This window comes from Cupressus sempervirens, chromosome 1 (genome assembly GCF_028749045.1).
Source record: "Cupressus sempervirens isolate cs-2001-9-10 chromosome 1, ASM2874904v1, whole genome shotgun sequence".
Lineage (NCBI taxonomy): Eukaryota > Viridiplantae > Streptophyta > Pinopsida > Cupressales > Cupressaceae > Cupressus > Cupressus sempervirens.
Window position 1 is genome coordinate 876,372,679 of NC_143118.1, and position 25,064 is coordinate 876,397,742.

At 36.8% G+C, this 25,064-nt stretch overlaps 1 protein-coding gene across 2 annotated transcripts in view; it reads left to right on the forward strand.

Moving 5' to 3' along the window:
- Positions 1-25,064, forward strand: part of LOC149580615 (transcription factor GTE6-like) — a 152,761-nt gene that overhangs the window by 53,735 nt on the left and 73,962 nt on the right. For both annotated transcript variants that reach the window (XM_089792406.1, XM_089792398.1), the window contains exons 2-3: positions 6,054-6,254; positions 21,670-21,747. In XM_089792406.1, the coding sequence (XP_089648532.1) occupies positions 6,054-6,254; positions 21,670-21,747 (279 nt within the window). The remainder of the gene's footprint in view (positions 1-6,053; positions 6,255-21,669; positions 21,748-25,064) is intronic.

The following is a 25,064-nucleotide window of genomic DNA, read 5'->3' on the forward strand; positions in this document are numbered from 1 at the left end:
AGCTGAAGAACTTGAAGAAGAAAAGACTAAATTATGGTCAATGCATGTGGAATTGGGTGTTCAATATGAAAACGAGATAAGAGATACAATTATGTATCTAGTAGACAAGGTAGGCTGGCCTACATTTTATTTGCAATTGTCAAAATTAATAGATATGTGGAATGAGTTGACAAATAATGAGGCGGTTTTGAGGCCAATTGTGAATAAATGGATCAGTAGGGACAATGACGTTGCCATTTTATGCTGTTCAATTACTAATCTTTCTTGTGAACCAATAAAGAAAACATTTGATATGACTAATGACTTTTCTGATTTTGATAATAAGAGAAGTATGCTACAGAGGAGAATTAGTAATTATTTTTCAAAATATCTTGGTAGAAGTTTTGGGCTTTTTCCTCATGCACTCAAGGTTGTAGATAAACTAAAGGATAAAGAAGAATCGGCTAAGAAGTTAGATGAGTTGATAGCTATTAAATTGAATAAGGTCATAAATGAAAAAGATCACATATGGTTTGCCAAGATAGTTGAGGAAGTTGTGTAGGTGCATATTTTCTTTGATTCTTTCAAGAAAGATTTTGCTGAGATAGAGAAATTAGGAGAAGGTATCTTGAAGAAACAACAAGAGGTACCGAGCTTCAATTGGCCAGAGGATGCACTTTTCAACAAGTGGATGACAGATTTCGCTCAAACAAATCAGTTGCTATCTGAGGAGGTTGAAGAAGAGTATGTGGTCTCGGATGAATTACAAATAATTTATACACCAGAAGAAAGAAAAGAAGAGCAAATAACTGTAACAACAGGCATGGTTATTAAATTGGTGACTTGACAAAAGAACAACCAATGGTAACTATGGACCTGACAGTTCAATCTGATGATCTAGGAGGAGAGCAACGGGTTGCAATCAATTTTTAGATATCAGAACCTGGTACATCATGTGCAAATCAGATGGTCTCACTATTGGAGGAGCAACAAATACATATGGACCAATCATCAGATAAGACCTCGCAGCAACAAGAAGCTATAACAGAAATGCCCCCACCACAAAAAGATCAATGATAAAGACATTCTATTATAAAGTGCAAGTGAACAAATTCTTTTGTCTTTTTGTGACAGTGACATCTTTGTCCCCTTTACAAATCTTTTTGTGCTAAGGACAGCTGACCTTTTCCCTCTAAGCCTGTAGCTTCTTGCATCTCATATTATATAAATGAGATCCCAAGGCTAGAGGAGAGGTCCGAAGTTCATGTAATTTTTAGTGTTATGCTGCTTGCATTTGGTCTAGTTAGTCTTTGTGTAAAATTTTGTGATGTATTTATCTTTGCAAATTTGAGAATACAAGTGAACATTGAATGATAAGCTGTCATGTTTTGAAGTATTTTTGAGTTTACATCAATATTGTATGATTTTCAAGGAGAATTAATACAAAAGGAATATTTTACCATATTTGTTCTCTCTAAATTCTGTCTCCATTGTTATGTGCTGGTTATGTTGGGATTGTATGAACAAGGTTTATGCAAGTTAATGCAACTAGGATAGGTTGTATATCAATTTGCTGTTGCTTTTAATTCAAGGAATTAAGTAAATGCTTCAATAAATTGGTAAGATTTCCAGTCCTATAAGAAGGATATTCATAAGAATGGGGTTTAGGGATAATTGCTGATATAATTGATTGCAAGACAATTAATTAGGTCAAAGTTTTATTGGGTAGACTTTGATTACCAATGGATAGGGCATTGATCATTTATTTAGTTGCATATTGAATAAATCATGGGGTTGCACAAAGCATAAATTTAGAATCAAATCAATCTTTATTTTCTTTTATGAAGAGTTTAATTGCTGGTCAACACTTGTTTGTAATAAATCTCGGTGTGTTATAGTTAGCTGCTGTAACCAGGAATTACTTGTAAAAGTCGGAAGAATTGTGACCATTATTTGCTGTAGGGGATAAATTAGAAGAAAGAATATCTATGAATGAGAGAAGTGTGAAGAAAATATCGAGTATCTAGCCATTTCATCCCTAAGGTGCACCCGCCTTGGTCCTATAGAGCCAAAAGAGCAGAGAATCCTTGAAATTCTGTTGAAGTTGGTCCAAATCTGAAGAAATTCATGTTGAATATAGAAGTAGCTAACCCTTAGGCTTGTTTTTGTCTTCTGAACCCTGGTGTTAGCTATTGTGTTGCCTGGTATTTTTAAAACATCAACAGATCTCTCTAACTTTCCCACTTTGTCTTTTTCACTTTCACCCATCTTTTGGAAATTGTGTATACTAATATACATAGTTGGCACAATCGCTGAATAATCAGTGGTTTGCTACTAATCATTGAGTTTTTTACTCAGGCGAGTTTTTGGCAGATTTAATCGCAGAGTAAAAACTCCCCATTTTTTTTGCATTTAATCGCCGTTTAATCGAAAAGTAATCGGCAAGTTTTTGAAAATGACCCAACTACATTAGAAGACAATAGGATAAAGGGAAAAAATGATATTGTTTTGTTTGCTAGTTAATTTTCTGTGTTGGGAGGCATTTATATATATCTAAACTCTGCTTGTTTCTTTTGTGTTCTCTTTAATTAACTCATTAAATGCATCTTCTCATTGAAATTTCAAAAAAAAAAGTATTTTTAATTAAATTTTTGCGGTTTTTTTAGGTTACCAAGTTTTTCCAAGTTTTTTATAAAAATTGGCCGATTTTTTCCTGATTAAAACTTTCAGGGGCTTGGCAAGTTGTTGCTGAGTGAGAGTTTTCCAACTATGCTAATATATGCACACCATAATCATAATTAATTCTTGAAAGCACTAATTATGAGATTTAATTTCACCCACATATTTATTTTAACTGTTCTGCACATTATGATAAATATTTGATTCTTTGAGGAAATAAATATTTAAATGTAAAAATAATTTTCAATCTAATATTCAAGATGAAAAATTGCTTTGCTAACATGTACGAGATCAAAATACACATAGGATGGGGTGTATGGAGGCAAAAAATTGAAAGAGACAACCTAATACTTCTCCATAATTACAAGTCAAAAAGGGCATGGGTAATTGGAATGTTGGATCATGAAGGCAACTAATATAGAAGAAAATTAGGAAATCGAAAGCAATTTGAATCAAGATAAAAGAGGCATAGAGTATCTTATGGAAATCATTCAAACAACAAGGACATGAGAAGAAGGCTATTGGGGAGAGTGGGATCCCTTTTGATCAAATGAAGGAGGTATGTGACCTCCCTAAGGAACACACTAGTGAAAATGATGAGGAGCTAGACCATCAATTTGAGGAATGTTTATAGAAAGAACTACTAGGTGAGGTCAGTTCGAAATTTGAATTTTGGTATTGTTAATACACTTTATTAATTACTATCTATTGTATGATGTCGATAGCTCTTCTAGATAGGATTAATGATCTGTTTAGTATTGATAAATTATCTGGAAGATAGGAAATATTGCACTAGACTCTAGGCTTGGAATCAAAAGCTAAACTGCTGATCATGTACCATTGATGGAAAAGGGTGGTTGATCTTGAAAGCACAATTCCAAATCTCCGCATACTCTATGGCTGAAATTATTTAATATATTGACAACGCTAACCCGAAAATTGTAATCCTATTTGGTGGATGTAATAACCCCATTTGGTTATAACTTCTTCAAACACCAAAAATCTTTATACTTCAGTGGTTTGACATTTCGTCAAACACTTTGCAAGCAAGCTCTGATACCACTATAATAACCCCAATAGGTTATAACTTCTTCAAACACCAAAAATCTTTATGCTTCAGTGGTTTGACATTTCGTCAAACACTTTGCAAGCAAGCTCTGATACCACTGTAATAACCCTCCTCAAATCTGCCCTCAAAAAAAACTGATGAAAGCTCAAGGAATTTCATCAAACAATTCATATGCAAGGGACGTATGACTGATATAGTATTTCAGCTAGCTTCAAATGACTTTTTCTTCAATTTGCATCAATGAGAATCTTGTGCTAGAAGACTACAATGGACTACACAATGATCTAACATGAGTGTGCTTCTAATTTTGACAATATTCAGTGCATATATATGATCTAAGCATGAGAAATGAACATCTACAACCAACTGACATTGTTTACAAACAGTTGGTATGCAAACTAACTAGCTGATAAATAATGATATTAAATTGCTTAAATGACACCAGCAACTATTATCTTCTTAATTGCAATGAAAATTACAATGCTCATGAAATATGGCCAAGACTTTGGCATTTACATGGATTACAAAATGATAATGTTGGTATAATGCGCACTTATAGCTGAAAGCTTATAACACCCTAAAAAACAATACGAACAAAAGACCCTGGTTGTACATGGCTGTAATAATTTCTTTCCATGCTGCCCTTTCTGCTTTGCTTTTTCAAACTACTTTTTTGGCCTGCTTTTTCGGTTCTGCTTTTTCGGGCTGCTTTTTCGTACCCGCTTTTTCGGGCTGCTTTTTCGGTTCTGCTTTTTCGGACTGCTTTTTCGTATTTGCTTTTTCGGATTGCTACTATGTTGAATCTCAAGACCATATCTTTCAATGGCGTCAAGATTTCCAGTTTGAAGGGATTTCGTCCTTCAAACTATAGAGACATAATCTCCAGAAAATTTCTCAATTTTTTTGATATTTCCAAGCATATTAAAAAGAAGCTCTTCCTTTTCTTTTATAGTGTTCTCACAAGAGCTCAATCCTTCGTTTTTCCAATGTGGGATAAAACATCACTCCCTTTATGTAACTTATGTCTCCAATGTGTTATAAAATAAAGGGGACTCTTTTAATTTAAATATTTCCCACAAACTATAGTCTATGCATTAATAAAGTTAAATATTTAAATTTAACTTTATAAAATAGCTTTATCAATGCATAAGAAATCTTATCAATGATAAACAAGTCTTCTTGCTGATTTTAAACAATTACCATTGACATACCGCTGCCACTGGATGTCCGACCATATCCAAGATGACTTACTATAAATAGTAAGTATGCCCAAAGTTGCCTCAAAACCCCTCAAAAAGACCTGCAACTGAAACTATCTAGGCCAAATGGCCTCTAAGCCCCTTTAATGTCCTGGTTAGCCTACGGGACCGTGGGGAAATAGGCTAACGACAATATCATGCTATGAATGCTAAAAAGGGGACATTACAGTGGATGTAAGATTCAAGATTTAGATTACTTCATGAAAGCATAATCATGAAAGTAATGACATGAAGCTATTTATTAATAACCCAGTCGTTCAAAATAAAACAGACACAAAAGCAATAATTCAGCAGAAAACATTATTCATTTAGCAAGTGCTTAAACGATAAATTCCCTGAAGTTGCATTTATAAAAAATACATGGAAGGAGATAAGAATGATACTTCATGATAGCTTAACATCTATAAGAAGGAAGTGACGAGGATTTTTGCTAATCAGCTAGACACTACTAGAGAATATCAATTGCAATACTAACTGAAGTAATTGTAAATTACAGAGAATTTAGAGTGATTAATGCTTTCATATAAAGGTGGTACTTGATACAGCTTGCTCAGTATAAGGACCCGAGATACCACATTGCTACCTTAATATAAGACTTTCTAATCAAATTACAGGACTTTCTGGATTTGGTTAACACAACTGCCAACAACTGAACTTCTAGTTATTATGTCTCCCCTAATGACAACAAGGATTAACATAACAATGCTGGCCTACGAACAAAATATTACTTATTTCAACTGCTTCATAAAATAGGTAAGGATGACAGTTCATTCTCTTTAAATAGAAGCATAAAATATCTTCCTAGGAAATAAATTGACATTTTACCTCAGCCAGTTTAATGCAGAAAATGCATAGTACCAACAATGGAGCAGAAAAAACTCCAGTTTGGGCAGGCCATTATCTAATTTTGTGAACAATATTACTTTACAGGATAATTGTATCTCGTTTATTGTACTATGTAAGACTAGAGTTATGTTTGACTTGCTCATTTGTGCTTTCACATAAATCTTTGTTTACTGTAATTTGACTGGTGCAAAAAAAATAATGATAAGTTTTAAGTTTGTCAGGTGACAGAACAAGTTCTTCATGTGTGTCGCATGCGTACAAGTTTGGAAAGAAAGAGATCCAGGGCTGCTATATCTTCAAAAAATGCAGACAGAGTTAAGGCAAGAAAGAAACAAAAAATGCTATTTCTGGCTCGTTCTGAGGCTGCTCACAGAAGGCGTATGTCAGATATCTTCCGAGAGTGCAGTTCTATTCTTAAACAGGTATATATTTAGTATCCATTTTTTTGTGTCTTCTTTCTGGTTTTTAATGCAAATTTTTTATTTCCTTATAGACTGTTATGCTACTTAATGTGAATGACTTCCAATTAAATGCAGCAAGGATACAATTTTATTATGCATGCAGTGCCTTGGTCTCCTATATCTGGAGCTAGAAGTGTTGTATTTGGTGCTTTTGCAGCAAAATCACCTTTTAATCATCTGGTTTTGAATTTCCTTTCTCTATCTTATCAACACTCTTAATTAGGAGCAAACATCAAAATTTGCTAGATATGGATAGGAAAAACTATTAGAGATACATGTGTTTTGAGCATATAACTTGATTAAAGAGAAGAATGCAGGGAGAAAGTGAAATAAGTTTACAGTTTACCAAATAACCATAATTGAGGAGGCTATATGAAATCAAATCTACTTGATTAATGAATGTAACCATGTTTTTATAAATTAACTTTTTAGACTGGAAAGGTTAACATGACCAAGTTGCAACTGAGTCCTATGTCCACTAAGGCTGTTATCTTCTCTCTAATAATATGTACAGATGGAAGCTGCATAAGTTTTTTAATGTCCAAAGACCCTTTTTGTGACTGATTGCCAATGTGAATTCCATACTCTGAGGTTGATATTTATAATATCATCATAAATTAATATAACAATGAGTGCTTGGTAAATAATTTCAAGCTTCGTACATTATTAAAGGAAGCAGATGAAGCAATATACAAGTCAAAGAAAACATGGGGTATAAATTATGTGGGAAATCCTTATGGAAAAATAAGATCAGCTGAACAACATTCACAATTGTAACGTGGTCCATGTTATTGGATTAACAGTTAACATTACGCTGTTGGATTGTTCCTTGATGCTACGGTATGGATGATCCCCCTTGACAAGTTGGAGGTCAAGCCTGGCCCACTCACTCTAGGTGAGCCCCCCATCATGTAGTGGAAGCATTTAAACACACCAGGCGAGCAGAAGGCCATGGTTGGGTAGAAGTGACCCAGGCAGGAGTTGGATGTAGGCTCAGAACATGGGAATACAAATAGTGGTCGACAGTAGACTTCATCTGACGATACCAATGGGACAGAGGAAGAAGAAGAGGATATGGAGGATGATGAAGAGGTCGAAGTCATCACCGCGACACCGTTGCTATTCCCACGACATGCCCTCTCAACGGCATCTCATTTGGCCTTTGTAGGTATGCATATTCCTAGTTTTGGACAGTTCAGACAACCCATAGTTATGACTCTGGTGACTCCAGTTACCGTAGCAACCCAGCCAGTCCCTGCAAGGATCTCGGAGCTTGCAGCCGTTGCAGTACAGATAGAGCATCATCCATCGCCGCCTACAAATTTACTGGAAGAGGTGATGGAGATACTGGTGCAGGAAGAGGTACCTGAGAGTTTGAGGGCATTGCAGGTTTGATTGGATGTAGTTGGTTCAGATGCTATGGTCACTATAGATGCCGCGTTATTGGCTACCAGTGAGGGTAGTAGGGCGAGTACAACACAGGACTTGAGTACGTATTTGAATCAGAGGTTTAACATTAAACCAGTGGTGCTGACATCCGATATTCTCTTGCCTATGAGAGAAGTATCCTAGGAGGTGGATCCTATAGCTCCATAGGAGAAGGAGAGTTACCCCACTGGATATAGTTGAGCTACCACCTCCACCTCTGGTGGATAGCATTGTTGAGAGGATGTTAGAGGCAGTTGAGACAATGATGGGCACACAGGAGTAGCCCACATCAGGCCCATCTATAGCCCTGGGGAGGATGTGGAGGCATACTTGGCTGACATGGTTACTCGAGGTCGCCAAGTGGCGATTTTTGTGCAGGCACGCGCACTAGAGATAGTGGTGCAGGAGTTGGAGCAGGTTCTATCCTTCATGTGAGTTGTTTGCCCAGTTGCCTTTACAATATGCTTTGAGGCACAAGGGTGGCCTAACACAGAGACTTCGGAGAGGAGGCACAAGTGGATTGCTATAGAGCCCGTAGTAGAGAGTCAAGTGGAGAACTTGACACGGGAGATAATACAGGTTTATTTAGATGCATACTATGCTCTACGGAAGAGTCAGGTAGATTGAGTAGCAGTAGAGAGGGCTCGGGAGGAGACAACTACCTAATGAGTGGCAGTAGAAGCCAATTTTGCTACGTAGCAGTCAGCTTGGGAGTTAGAGTGGGCAACACTCATTGTTGAGTTGAAGGCAATTAAATAGGAAAGGGAATTAGAGAAGGCGACATTCTTATCTCAGCTTGAGGAAGCAAAGCAAGCAAATAGTTGGCTACAGATGGAGTCAGGTGCAAAAGAGGTGGAGCTCAGGAATATAGCAGAGATGATGAAGAGAGCTTTAGAGATTCAGATGCAGGCTAAGGTGGATTTGAACACTCGGACCCAATAGGTGCATGAGTTATGAGCACAGTTGAAGGCTACTACACCCACACCACCAAGGATGCACCCATCTTCTTCTCAGTCTTGTTTTGATGCACTTAGTTCTCTCTATTTTGTTGTACGAAGACGACTTTTCTTTTGGGGGGGATGATGTTATCAGCAAAGTCTAACACAGTTGATGGATTAGTTAGTAGTGAAAGGTTGTGTGAGGGTTGAGTCACCCCTTCGGGATATATATGCATATCAATCGATGGAACTGTGGATCAGCATTATTGTAGTTGTGATTGTATACTCTGCTTATATATAAATAAGGTACTATCTTGTTTTGTGTCATATTCTAGTCTCTTAATGCAATAACTATCCGTTTACCTTGTACGGTAAATAGTCCAATCCATAAACTAGCAGCTTATAACCTCCCAATAGGGTTTCACACTTATAGTTTCAACCACATAAATTAACATCCAATCTTACTTTGAGGATCGAGTTCACCCAATGCGCGCAATTTTTCAAAAGAGTTTCTTTTAAGAAACGGTTTTTGCAATCAATGAAAATGAAGTTATTATTTAGGTTTGTGATACTTGTCCTTTGAATGAATTTGAGAACTAGCTGGAGAAATTGAAGTTAGAGATACCACCCCCCCCCCCCCCCCCAAAAAAATCTGAGAAGGCCATATTTTTGCAGTACTCTCAAAGACCATCAGAGAGTTCTTTAGAAGCTATCATATAATCTCGATTTGCTGAAGGGTTGGAATGATTTCCTTTCACCAAATCCGCTTTAGAAACCATTTCCTTTTCAGGATGATTTCAGAAGGAGATCTTTTAGGGTTTTAATCCATCCTTGCTGATTTACCAATACATAGATTTGCATGCATCTTGTTCTTGTCAAGCAGTATTTTGTTGGTTTCAGCTACTAGAGTTGTTATTCCTGCATTCAAAACCCTTTGATTGGTATAGGAATTTTTCTTTTACTTTCTTGATGATAGTTTTTTGTAATGTCCCTAATGTAGCAGGTTCTAGTAGATTGTCAATGTCAGTTCATCATCATGACCCTCGTGAGTTGACAATGTGTTTTGAGGGTCTCAGTGGAGTGACTTGCTATTTATAGGAAATCAGTTCTAGACTCTACTATAGTTTCTACTTTTAGCAGTGTAGTTGAGGTACCTAGTGACTTGGCTTCTTCAGTGATTGATTGGATTACTTAATGAGTTTCATATTACGAGTTTTTTATTAAGTCTAGTTTGAATAACTTTGTTATTCCATTGTTCTAATCTGAAAGTGTTAAGTTGAAGACTCTTTAATGAAAATTGTAAGCATGAAGCTAATGGGCTTTGGTGTGAGAGAGAAGCCATTCTTCATTTTATTATTATAACACGGACTCATTGTAGAGATCAAACCATCTCTTGTCATTTGCATTTTTATGAATTTGTGAACTTTTGAAGGGTTTTAGCGTTGGGAACTCTATTAAATTGCACTTTGAGCTGGTAAGGGATCTAGTGAATTGTGATTGGGTTCTGATTTTATTTGCCATCAAATTGATGCTGCTGTATATCAATTTGATATTCACCTGGTCTGAAATTGGTGTCAAAAGAGAAGGGTTTATTCCATACCGCTGTAGCTGCATTAAGTGAAGGATTTACTAGAATTCTGGGTGTACCTAAATTACTGATCCATGGCCATTGTTATTGCCACTAGAGGGCAAGTTTTGTGGACTGCATAATCCATAGAGTAGCGTTAGAGATCACTCCTGGTGCAATCTGTTACTGAGTTTAACATGGAGGTTCTAGGCAGTGTAATTTTGTACAAGCTGCATTCACATTTAAGGCTGCCATCTTTTGGTTTTTGGCGTAAAAGAATCATCTACCTCTGCTGCAACATACCCAACATCAAATACATGTTTTTAAAAATTGGCTGTTTATCTATAGCTTATGACTGTAATAATTGCATATATCATTGCAATTGAAAATTATGCTAGCATGCATGGTAGTTTGAATTTTATATTATCATGCAAGCATTTCTGTTACTTAGAAAATACCAAAAAAGCATATATATACAAAAAACCAAAATTTTTTTGCAAAAACATTCAAAAACAAAAACATCTAGCCAACATAGTTCTAGAGTGAGCTAGCAGGGCTCTTATAGTAGTATTTGAGTGGTTTCTTGCCAATCTGCAGCGAAACTAGGCTCAGTATGGCACCGATATTATTACCTCTTATGCATTTCTCTTGCAGAGGTAGAAATTCTCCACCTGGTGGTGGAGAATCTGAGATATAGTCTGGCAACATAGGCAATAGGGGTGCTGGTGGTTCAGGTTTCGGGGATGCTGGTATAGGTTTTGAGATTGACAGGGATGCTAGGGAGGAACTGAGAGACCTTGTACATGGTCATCAACATGTTGCTGATGTACTGTAACAACTATCTGAGAGCTTGCAACACATCTCTCTCCCTAGAGGACGAAACAAAGATAGAGATACCAAGAGTATTTCAGTAAGCTTTCACAGGTCTAGAGATGAGGGCCGGATTGACAGGATTGAGCACGTGTATATGATAGGCCACAATGACCTACTTTCCTAATACCTGCATTTGACGTGGCTAGTACTGAGATTGAGGCTGCACCATTTGTCTATGATGTGGTGACACACTATGTTGAGTGGGATGCTCTACTGCGGGCCATCAAGCAAAATCTGAATTTTGATAGGTTCTTGACACAAAAGCAGGAGCACACTAGAGGTAGACCTTCACCTGAGAGACAGAGGCCTAAGATTGATCTAAGAGAGGCAACCAACAAAATGACCTTGAATCACTTTGATGGTAGTGGTAAGGTTACAACATGAGCTTGGATACATAAACTCAACACTTATCTTACATTGCATCCCATGATTGAGGAGGACAACATTCACTTTGTTGTGTTGCATTTTGACAGGATAGCTCATGGCAGGTGGTACCATGTGCTAGTCTCATTGCATCATGACTAGATAGTATCCTACTACGAATTTGTTGGTAGGGTGGTAAAAAGATTTGATAGGGAGGACCCTAAGACTTACTTTCGAGAGTTAACACAATTGAGATAGAGACATGGCCTTGAGGCATTTATTTAGTAAGTTTCAATGTCTATTTGAGATGGTGTACGACATTTCAAAAAGGAGACAGGTTATGTTATTTGTAGAGGGTTTAGTTGAGCCTCTCAGAAGGTGGGTTAAGTCCTTGGATCGACCTACCTTGTAGGAAGCCATGAAAAAGAAAGGAACCTTGAGATGTCTACCCCACGAAGCAAGTTTGCTTCCAAGCCTATTACTTCATCATATTGTAATAGGGAAGCCCCTAAGAATGATGACATAACTGATTCTAAGCGTCTTATGACAGCCCCTTTGGATCAGGAGACTCTTAATGATCTAAAGGAGGAGAAGACTATGTTTTTATTGTAGAGGGCCCTATGATGAAAAACATGATTGCCCTTTGAAGCCTAAGGTTAAAAACAAGATGATGAAGTGGTTCTATGATGAGGATGAGAGTTTTGATTTTTTGGACAACCAACTAATCATGAGCATGAGACACACGAGGCTTTGGGTGATGGTTATGAGGTGATTGATGATTCTAATCTCAAGGTGGTATACCTTTCTAGGTTGAGAGAGGAAGGTGTGTTTAGGATGCATGATCTCTTGGCAGGACAAGATGTTATTGCTCTACTTGATACAGGGGCTAGGTTGTAGACACAATTGATTGGGCAACATAGTGTAGGATTTTGCCTACATTTGATGGGACAAAAAAACCGGCCTACGATGTAGACTTTCAGCAGCTTAAAACTAAATGCTCAAAGGTGTTCAAGGACATACCAGTTGGTAGACCACTTGATAGAGGGATATAACACATTATCGAGCTAGAGGAGGACACTAAGCCCGTTATGGTCACTCTTTACCAACACCCTAAGTAACTAAAGGATGAGATAGAGAAGACCATTCAGAAGCTACTCACTATGGGAAATATTCGGCTGAGTAAGTCTCCTTTTGCTTTATCAATTGTTTTGGTGAAGAAAAAGGATGTGACGCTCAAAATATGCATAGATTCTCGGATGTTGAACAAGAGAACTATTAAGAACCGATATCCTATTCTATGTATTGATGAGCTTATAGATGAGTTGTGTGGGGCATATTTCTTCTCCAAGATTGATTTGAGATCAGGATTTCATTAGATTGATTATAGAGCAAGATGTGGAGAAACTAGCTTTTAGGTGTGTCACTGTGGTCATTTCGAGTTCTTAGTAATGCCATTTGGTTTGACTAATGCACTAACTACATTTTAGTCTTCTGTAAATAGAGTCCTCCATAGTCAGTTGTGAAGATTTGTTCTAGTGTTTTTTGATGATATACTTGTTTATAGTAAGACATGGGATGATCATGTAACACTTAGGACACAGTACTGGACATTCTTGATAGGGCTTCCTTATATGCCAAGGAGTCCAAATGTCTTTTAGGCATGATAGAGTTTCTCTATCTTGGGCACATTACCAGTTCAAAGAGAGTTCACATGGACCTTGATGAGGTTCGTGCTATAGTGATTCGCCTATAAGAAAGAATCTGACACAACTTAGAGGTTTCATTGGGTTGTGTGCATTCTACCTTAAATTCGTGGTAGGTTTCTCTTGTCACACAACTCCCTTTATTGAACAAACCTATAAGGGTGCATTTGAGTGGGCTGCTTAGAGATAGGAGTAGCCTTTAGAAGTTCAAATAGATTGTGATGCCTCAGGTAAGGACATTGGTGTTGTTCTTTCCCAGGATCACCATCCCATTGCATTTGAGAGTAGGAAGCTCAAGGGTCTTGAGAGATCGTTCAGTGTATACGATAAGGAGATGTTTGCCATTATACATGACTTGGCCAAATTCAGTCAGTACTTAGTTGGTAGCGAATTTTGCATCAAAACAAATCATAATAGCTTGGAGCATTTCCTTGCACAACAAAATCTTAATGGGATGCAACAAAAGGGGGTCAACAAACTTCAGTCATATGACTTTGACATTTCTAATATTAAAGATACATAGAATGTAGTTGCTAATGTGCTCTCACGAAGACCCCATTAATGCGTGATTACAGAGGTATCGAGGAAAATAGTTGCTGATGCACTAAACCAATTATTGATTTTTATTGTATTGATAAAATATAATCAATTCAATTATAATTTTGAATCATGTTGATTGTATGATTTTTGTGATTTTGTTGTGTATTTGGGAAATAAATTAGCTTTTAGGAATTGTATACCACAGGATTGGGGATTGTTTTATGTTATTGAATATGTTTTATTACATGCTTTATGATGTTGGTTATGGTCTTGATCTTTTTATCCGACCTCTGTTCTATCTTAAGCTTATGGTTATTTTGAACACTTTGAGAGAGAATTTGTGATGTTATGGTTTTGAGAACTAGTATGTGTTTCTTATAGTTTATGGAACTAATTTTTATCATTATGTTTTTATATGATTAATGAGCCAATGATAGGTTTTCTAGGTGTGTAGAGGGGAAGTGGCTTGTGATGGGGTTGGAGCCCTAAAGTGGCTACCAGGGTAATTCATTGTGACTTAATAAAATGGTAACATAGTACATTAAGTGGGGTTTTAAAATGAATTAATAAGATGTTATGTGTTCCTCTCCCATGCTTGAGTATTAGTACAAACTAGGTTACAAACTAGATTGAGAGAAGCAGAATATGCTTGCCCATCTAGTGAGATGTCAAGGTCTAGCATTGTTAGTATCCTTGTTTGTATGAGAGGTTACTGATGCCACATAGAGTTACTTGGAGACAGGTCTAAGGAGACTACTAGGGTAACTCGAGAGTGACTTATGTGATGACACTTCCGTATATGCATCTCACGTTTTCTACATGTGTTAGATGTCTCTAGATTAGTGTGCCTTACCTTTGCAGTATGTGTAGTACATCTTGTGATAGAGAGCTTCTAGGATCCCTTGCTTGGGTTTGTGCTATTGTTGATTTTGTGGTTGATATCATAGTGGGGTCTGGTGTTTGTTAGAATGGGGTTGCCGTTGCACCAGAAGACCAATCCATTAATGCTTGATACAACCACTCAATTTATAGTACATAGGAGGTGGTTAAGCCCTTGTCATAAATCTTGAGGGGAACGCTGAACAAATTTCTAACAATCTCCCCCTCAGTGTTACCCGAGGGTCTAAGGATTCAAACCTGTGACCAAGCTCTGATACCACTTGTTAGAATGGAGTTTCTGTTGCCCCAAAAGACTGATCTATTAATGCTTGATACAACCACTCAACTTATATTACACAAGAGGCGGTTAATCCCTTGTCATGAATCTTAATGGGAGCGCTGAACAAATTTCTAATTGTGTTATCTCCTCAACACAGTGGGAGCAGGCCTCCGAGTACTAAGTTGTCGGGTGGTAGTGGTTCTATTACCATTTGAGATTAACATTCTTGTTCATGTGATGGATGATCCTTCTAGTACGTACATTTTTCTTATTCATCACTGGAGACTTGCCTCTATCTTTTATATGTTGTATGTTTGTATCTTGTATCAATGTATTGGATTGTGACATCTTTTTGAGATATTGTATATGTATTTGTATTTGATTTATTATTGCATACCTTGTGGCAGATGCAGTTGATGTTAGTTCACTTTGTACTTTATGTTGTATCTATGTGTTCACATTTATGAGATGATGTACTTGTTATGATTATGCATTTGCATATGTGAGATTTTGTACTTGTAGTTAATCTGAATATTTAATCAACATAAATGTAATTCTATTTTATGAAACCCTTAAGAATGTAATACGTGGTTTGAGATATATTTATGTGTATGTATTGTCTTATGTTGTATTTTTATTCATAGTTTTTGTTTAAACTTGTAAGAATTTTTTTATTCTATATAGTTAGTATCATATTTTAGGTTAATTTCTCATGGGTACCCTTGTGGGGTGTTATATATATATATAGGGTTTGTAGAAGGAAAATTATTAAAAAAATTATTTGTGTAAATGACATTTTTGGGTTTTTTTGAAATAAAAAAAAAAAAAAAAAATTAAAATAATATAGGGAGTACAGTAGAGACCACTATCTGCCCCAATGTACAAGCTGTGAGGCCATTGCATCTGCAATATTTGTAACATCGTTGTGACACATGACCTGTAGGGGTTCACGAAATTGCGGATTGTAGTGTGCTCGTGGGGAACCCATGGGACAATGACCCATCGCTTTTAAAAAAATTGAAAAAAATTAAATTAAATTTTAATTTTTTAAATATGGTTTTTAATAATTAAATATTAATTATTGTTTTTAATATTAATTTTATATTATTATTTTTTGATAGCTAATGGACCGAAGCTTGAATTAGTTATTATTTTTTTGTTGTAAACCAAAGCCTTTGCATCGTTGAAAACCATACTAGATTCGTGAATGAGCTTCACCCATCATCTGTTATTTCAGCAATCCAACTATTTATCACGAGAATGATGGTTTTTCCCCTTTGCAGTTTCTTAAATAGCCTTTTTCTATTAGGGGAGTTTGGATCAAAAGCTTGTGGAGCCTGCGCTAGGGGTAATGCTCCAAATCTGCCAACAGAATCTAGGTATTCAGCAAGGACGTTGATAATATGTTTAAGTTCCTTTATCTCCTTCCCATCTTTCTCTGATTGAACCAACATGATCTGAGTAGATTGTTCCAACTAGTGCTCTTTGGTCTCTTTGTTGAGTAACCCTAAATCCACTCCAGTTATTTCAATGTCATGAACACTTAAACCAGCAAAATCTCCTTTCGGTTTGTAATGGGCAATTTTAGTTGTTACCTCCATTGTTTTCAAGTCAGCGATCATCTTGGCAACATTCTTGGTTCTCTTAGTCCCGCGAGTTTTGACATTGTACTTATTCACAACATCCTTTATAGGAATTGATGTTGGTACTAGATTGCGCTTATTGCTTATGGAGTTAGATAACCAATTCGGTATTGCTTTTGAGGTTTCTTTCGTTGATGTATCTTTAACCAGGGTGACTAGAGTGTCAATCATCTGTGAAACTGCCTCCATAGCCCCTTGAACCTGGAGTTTGCTGTCCATGGAAGCGACATCTTGTTCTTTATCTTGGTCTATGTCCACCATGGTGGAGTCCTGGGTTGCCGTTCCCGCGCGCTTTCAAACCTTAGCATGGGATTGGGTTCTGTGGACAATAGGTTAGTTGCTGGTTTGTTCACGACTTGTCTCACTTGAACCTTCTTTTACACTTGCATGATCAACCGGGAGAACTTTTTTAGCTATAGGAGAAGGCTGTGAACTATTCTTTGATTCTTTTGATTGTGTGCTAGGTGCTTGTTCTTTTCTCTTTTGTTTCAGCGAGACACTTGTGCGCTCAACAATAGGCTTAGTTCTTTGAGTGATATAAACCTCTTCGTGCTTTATCCATTCTACAACAAGCAAAGTCTCTTCTTTTATACTTTGGTTCAACAACTTTTGAAATACAATTTGAGATAGGGATAACCTCGAATGATCCCTTTCATCATCTTCACTCTTATTGAGGCAATCTTCCCAAAAATCTTCTGTGTGGGGAGAAGATGCTATTTGTCCTTCTAGCTCCAAGGTTGTCCTTACAAACCCTTTATTATCAAAGGCTTCTTGTCCCTCATAAAACTTAAAATCAAAAGTACACAAAGCACAACCGATGCTGATTGCATCTTTCATTGATTCGCATGAGAGTTCGCCGAGTTTAATATGGAAAATGGTTTGCCAATTTTCCTCTGGAAGGTATCTGTTTACTACAAAAGCCATTTGTTTGCATACTTTTTCTAGTACAAAACAATCTGCAGAGTACCTAGGTAGTCTTGTGGGTTCATCATCAAAAAACCTCCTACTCTAATGTAGGTGAACCTAGGGAACTGAATATATACACTACCATAGGTTTGAACTAGTTGATAGACTTCAAGGGAAATCCTTTGTTTTGACATACCAGCCAACTCAAAACATAGTTTGCCCATGAACACATCATTTACCCTTCTATAACTGGTAAGGACACGATCTTTCCTCAACAAGGGGCAGTAATCATAGATGACAATGTCATCGGTCTAGGGTTCATGGGGGATTCCTATCAAATTTTGTATACAAGCTAAACAATACATCAGGTATGATGACATGAAAAAATCCTTCTCGATTGTTTGAGTAAGCTTCAATTATTCCCTTAGTGAACACGTGATTAAATCTCCCCAATCCTTATATTGTTTTCCATCTAATATGATTTCTATATAGCCATACATCCAATCTTCAAAAATGTAAGCTTCGATAGATCCTTTGGCCCTATGCAAAAGCAAAACCAAATCATGTCTATGGGGTTTCATGTGATCTTTGTTCAAACTTCTGGGTAGACATGAAACTCCCTTATAAAATTTCTCTGGCCAAGTCCTAGCTATGACACTATGGTTTTTCTCAGGAGCTTCATTGAACACAACTAGGGATTGGGTAGGGCTATAATTAGAGAAGGTCTCATTGGGAATTTTGAAAACATATATGATAGTTTCCTGGTTTACCCAAAGCAATACTTTGCCATCATTCCCCCTGATACATTTGGACCAAATATCATAATGCCTTCCGCATTCCATAATTAGTTCAGGGCTTATAACGTCTGGTGGAAAAGTTGCGACTGATAATAGACCGGTGTCAAGAATTTCACTAGGATAGGGTTTATTTGCCCGATTACACAATTTGGTCAAAATGGCTTCTACCTCTACTCCCTTTAGGTCTGTATCTATAACTAGGGGCTCTTTACACTTCATAGTGTGACCACTACCAAATGAGAATGCAAAGATGACCTAATAGTTTTTTAACAGAAAATCAACAACACCTAGCTTCTATAGAATGATAATTGTAGGAAAACAATAATGAGTAGGGCTGTAGAGAAATTACCTTGAATTAGCCAAAAAAACTCAAAGAAAACTCCCTCAAACCTTTGTATCTCACCTCTTGCGTCGCCAATTTTAAAACTTAGTAAATTGTCGTCTTGAAAATGCAGCTTTTAAACTAAAATGATAACTAATAGTGAATCTTGAGGCCGGAGAGGAAAGATTTGCATGCCATGAAGTTTAATGGATTTAACAACTTAGGGCTGGCGAAATAAATAATTATCTTTTAACTTTATGTTCCTTTACTATATTATGACTCACCCACATGTGAGAAGCCCTTTTATCACTTAAACCGCCTGAGATGCATTAATTATCCATAACCACTCTAATTAATGATTACCCTTAAAGGTTAGCGCCGTCAAAAATGTCTTGCTTTTCATGAGGTTCTGTCATGTCATAACATTTCGTCACACTGCCCTGAGCTTTCTGCCACTTCACCTTATGATGATGTTGTAACTGTCAATCCAACTTGGAGTATGGGGTCCACCACCATCAGCAATTTGGAGTGTGTTTGTACCACTTGAACCCGTTTGAACCATTTTGAACCTGGTGCAAAGTGGTTCAAACAGTTCAAAGAGTTCAAAGTGGTTCAAACAGTTCAAAGAGGTTCGAAGGTTCAAAGCCTTAAAAAAGATAACTCAAAATAACCAAGACTCAGTACGAAAGGAACCGACTCAGAGAAGGCTTGACAAAGACCAAAGATGAGGACTAACTGACCCGAAAGGTATTGTGAGATCAGGGATCAGATGAATGGTTCCAAACCATGAATTCGATTAAGACTATGATAGGGCTAACACTGTGGAAGCATGAAAATGTTAATAAGTTGCACTTATCCAGAATTATTGCTGTTTTCAGTTCTTGGATTCAGTTTTGTTGTACAAGAGCAGCCACAGAATTCAACCTAAGTTTTTTTGTTTTTAAACTTTTAAGGCTGCTACAACTGGATCAATTTGGCCCAAGGTGGAATGCACTCTTTATGATGATTAAGTCAGATTACAATTATAAGAGGATTTGCATTGGGACAATTTTGTTCTTTTCTCTGTTTCTTTTTTAATTCCAGCAAATAGTGTGTGCAAAAGAGAAATGTTAAAATAGGAGAAACAGTTTATGTTTTATTTAGAATCTTAAATGCGTTTCAGGTTAGAAATTTTGTGCATTACTAGTGCTAGTTGACTATTGTTCTATTCATTTGTTAAGATCTCTGGCATAATTCGGGCCTTTTGGTTATATATATTGGATAATCAATTTTCTCGATTTTATTAGGACAGATTTAAGGTTGCTTAAGTTCGTGTTTTAATCTCTGTAGCTTAGATTTAAGATTTGAGTTGTGTAAAATCATTCCCAAGCTGGACCAATTCCAAGGCTAAGTGAGGAGATCGTAATCCCCTTCACTGCTCTGGTATCTTTCATACTTTCTCTCTATGCCTGTAGTAAATGAAAACAACGGGAATATCATCTGATGTCTTATAGTATTTCAATGGGCCTGTTGTGCCATAGTCAGAAATAGCTATGCCTTAAAATGGTAACAAGATCCCACCCAAGCCCTTTGGTTCTTGTTGAAAGAAAGCAAATAACAAGGAAGTTCAAGAGCATGCAAAGATGTTGGCCGGTTTTAAGCAAGAGGTGATGAAGATAAAAAGCATTTTTCAGGTTTTGAGAAGCATAAATTTGCAATGAAGATGATCACTCATCAAAGAGAAACTGTGAGGGGTAACCTCATTTTGCATTTATGATCAATGTTTAAAAGAATTCATTTTAATATTTAATTAATTTGTTTTAAGTTTAGGTTAAACATTTGGTTACTCTAATTCTAAATTTTGTGTACCAAAACTCAACCTGGACACCTCGGTAGCATAGGTGTATAACAGGGATATCATCATGATGCATTTTGGTGACATAGGTCCATAATGGATTCCAGTGCTCTATATTATGATTACTTTGACTTCAACTCTGATTTTCTTTTCCTTATCCTATGGAGAGCTCTATATTATGATTACTTTGACTTCAACTCTGATTTTCTTTTCCTTATCCTATGGAGAGCTTCATTGAAATGAAATAATTAAATGTTAGTGTACCCAAACTACACCTGGATACCCTGCCTGCATATGGGTATAACACTGATATCATTGTGATGTATTTTGCTCACAAGGGTCCATAAATTCAAGGGCCATATTGTGATTCCTTTGACTTCCTTATACTTTGACAGAGCTTTTTATGGAATTTCATGAACTGCTCAAATTTATTCCTGCCTAATTTTCTAGTGAAATTACCTTGAAACGAGAATTCCTTACATTCAGCTTGGTAGCTGTCATGAAGATTATTTTCTTTTGTTAGCTGTCTATCTTTTGAGACTTCGATTCCATCCTATATACATTTCATATTGTATCTGATTCTTTTTCAGATAAATTGAAAATCTTTTAAAATTCAGCAAAGTTTCTCCATCAACTCCGTTCCCACTGTTAAATTTTTTGCTGCTTATAGGATGGATATCAGCAGACAGTACCATTTTGTCTTGGATCCTGACTAACAATGCAAGAATCCAGACAGTCCCCCCTTCTGAGAAAGGGCTGGGTAAGCATATTTCTCAGATGTCTGATAATTATTGTCTTCTACATTGTAAGCTTTGCATGTTTTCTGGACTCTAAACAGTTGATTATAATGTCATCACTTTAGGCTACTCTGTAGGGGATTTTCTCCTTTTTTAAGGTCTCAATTTCTTGAAATGTGACATGTCTCCATGATTCTTTCTTTCCATAACCATTTTAGGTGCCTGACCTTAAAGATTGCTTATGAAAGTGTGTAAGCTGAGTTTCTACTCATTCTAGTCATTGTTTAGCCTGTTGATTTAACTAATTGTTGCTCTCTCAGAATTTCTGCAATTTTATTTACAATGTTCGAAAGTTTTGTAGAATGATTTATTGTTATTTATTGAAAATGCAAGCTCTCTAGTACTTTGTTGGCAGAAATATCAACTATGAGGACTGAAAATAATTCATATTGATTTTGTGTCACCTTGAACACTTAACATAGTGCATTGAAGTATAACAATGGGAAGATTGTTTGCTTGCACAAGTTTTTACTTACCCGATTAACTTCTTGGTGCATTTTTTACAGATCATGCAACACAAATGGTGTTGGCCATTTATTCAACCGTTTGATGTTTCAGACAAGGGTTTGAGTAACTACAATGATGTACGCCTATCTCTCTGTTTCTATTTTCCCCCCTTTTTCTTATACTGAAAGAAAAGAAAGTATATGGACAAAAATTACTGTTAAAGACTAGAAGCAAAGTCATTAACAAATGGATTGAACAAGAGTATGTTTCTGACAAGTTACATCTACCACTAGTACACATCAGAAATCTTATTTTTATCACATCTTTGCAATAATGGCTTATCTTTGGGAGAGCTGTAAAGTTGTAAACCCAAATTCAGTTCTATGATAATAATAGTCACAAAAATGTATGTTGATATCCATATGTACAACCTCATCAATAGAGAGAATGCCTAGGTTAACTACATGTATGAACTGAATCACAAGATTTCATGCAGCATAGAGTCTTTGAGTTGAAATATTCTGAATAATTTTTTTCTATGCATAAATATTTGGATTTTGAAGTAGTCAAGGTTTCTATGGAAATAAGTTAAGAGAAGCCTCTTATAGCTCGAAATCTTGAAACCCACGAATGTAATCTGATTGATCTCTTCAATATACTAGAGGACAATGTTATTCTATCTTAGTTGCTAACGTGAGTTCATCTATCTACATATTATGGTTTGTTCTACCATTTAGAAAATGAAATAATAGTTTAAGCACACAATAACGGTTGGTGTATGGGTTTATACGTTGCGCTTGTTTTTCTTGGTAATTTTGACTTTTTTTAATTAAAGAACTGGGAAAAGCTTGGCCCGGACCAAGGGTGGTAACATACAAGGGTACCATCATCTCGAAGAGCATTAATACCAGAAGGATCCATTGAAAAAACATAATATCCCAAAAAACAGCAATACAGAAGTTTAAGATTTAACACTGACAGCCCCTTTTGAGTGAGATTGGAGTATCCTATCAGAATTGTCTTTCTTCACTTTTCTTTGTTTTTTACCTTTCACAATGTGCCAAACATCTTCAATTTTCGCAGTTTCATTCTGCCAACCCAAAGGTACAACCTTGGGAGTACTCCTATGGTTCTCCAAACAGTCATCTTCCTGCTGAACCATACCATCCACTGGCCGCGTAGTCCTCTCCATCCCTTGCAACTTGGAGGATCCGCCTCTCTCTCTCTCTCTCTCTCTCCCTCTCCCCCTCTCCCCTCAGGGGTCACATCCTTAACTTGTACCGATTCTCTTATACCTCCAACCAAATTACCATTTTGCAGATTCCCTGTAGCTCCAATTGGGCCAGTTTCACTATGATTCATTGGTTGCACATCCTTTGCAGCAGATTCTGACACCATTTCCTCAACAATAACCTCAGAATTTTTTTTGTTTCTTTCCATCCTTCTTCTCAACTGTATAATGTTGAGAAATGTTTCCACCATGAAGCTTCCTTGTGCATTTTCTCTTTACCACACTGTGCAGCCATATGCCCAGTTTGAAAACATCGTCTACACCTGAAGGGAACCCATTCATAGTCTAGGGGCTGAACCCAACACCCCATTGAAGATTTGATAGCCTTACCTAGAGTGGTGTCTTGTCAAAAGTTTTAATAGCTGGACAGAAATCTGGATGCCAACGCTTCTCCTCCAAGCTCCAAAAGTGTTCACTCAAAACCTTGTTTCTGTCTCGAGTATTCTCGAAAACAACAATAAAAAAACCCTTTGCTACAGGGTAAATCTGGATACAACCTTCAAGCATGGGTTCCTAGTTACTGATTATCCAAGAGTGCAAGTCATTTAGACTTGGCCACTAGCCCCTAAAATGACCAATCACACCCAACTTAGAGAAAACAAACACATTATGAGTCCCTTTCTCCACTACCACTACATTCAAATCCAAATAGATGGCCTTAGAAGTAGGGAGAAATGAGGCCCTAGATGGACCCCTAAACTGTTGCTAGGGCCTATGTGACTTCTCAACTTTCTGCAAGGAACCATGGCCATGCCCCTGTCCCTTTTTAGTTGTCCCCATGCCATCCACCATTTTGCCAATGATCGCAAACCTTTTGTCATGTTGGTCCTCTCCATGCATCTGTTTGTTGCTCTCCTCCAGTGACTCCACTCCTTAAAAATGCAAGCTTCTCACACGCAATAGCTTTAGGCGACTGCGGTCATTGTTTGATATCTACAAAACTCTGGGGTCTGCCCACTTGAGGGAAGATTCCTCTTCTACGACCATTAAACTCCTTTTGCTGCATCCATGACACCAACTTCTTCTTAGCATTGCCAGTGCTAATCATGTTATGATTCAACGTCCTCAAGATGGGATTTTCAAAGTGCAAAAAAGGGCCAAAGCAAATGCTGTTACATTACTAGAAGTCAAAACCCTATTCCCAAACCCTAAAGTCTTCAAACACCTCCGCAACTCCATCTTGACATATGACCTATTAGATATTGTTGAGTAACTTTTTTGTAGAGTCATTGTGGGAGATTCAAATGGATTGGTCTTATGCCACAAATTGATAGATGGGAAGAAAGTTTACCTAAAATCGTAGCCTAAGGTAAAGTTTACAATGTTGAAATCCTTTATACCTCGTGTGAACTATAATCAAAATCTTATTTCTCACAAGGTAGTGAAAAATATGACTCTTGAGGAGGCTTCATCACACATGAAGCCCAAGGTGCCTTGTTTTAAAATATTTGGTAGTGATGCATTGGCATTCATTTTAAATGGTAGACCTAAGGCAATGGAGAAGAATCGGTAGTTTGTTTTTGTTGGCTATTGTGAGTATGTAAAGGCTTATTGATTGTTTGATCTTCTCATTCGAGAGGTACATTTTTACTGTGATGTTCATTTTGATGACTCTTTCACTTTTTAAGGATTCTCCATCACATGCCTCTTCCTCTCTTCTTCCTAGTTCTTCATAGGATTTTTTGATTTCAGAGGATGATGTTGATAATCCTCATAATAATGATGTTCCTAATGAATGATATTGATCTAGTTGTTAACATTACTCCATCTTCTCCTTTGCCTATACCTAGTTGACCTTTATCGACTTGTGTAATTCTTGAGGACGCTAGACCTCTTCTAGGTGATCCCACTCATTGCACTTGTTCCCACAGTTCAGATATTAGTCTTTGAGTCATGTAGTTTCTATTGATCCTCAAAACGTTTATAATGCTTTGGGTATATTGGAATTGGATAGTACTATGGAAAAAGAGTATTTTTCTTTGATGAAGAATCATACTTGGGACTTGGTTGCTCTTTCCTAAGGGAAGAAAATCGATATGATGAAAGTGGTGTATTGTTCGAGCCTGTAATTAATGTTTGTTTATAAGGCTTTTCTAGTGGTTGAGTACTTTTCCTATATTGAGGGTATTGACTATTCCAAGAACTTTACTCTTATAACCAAGA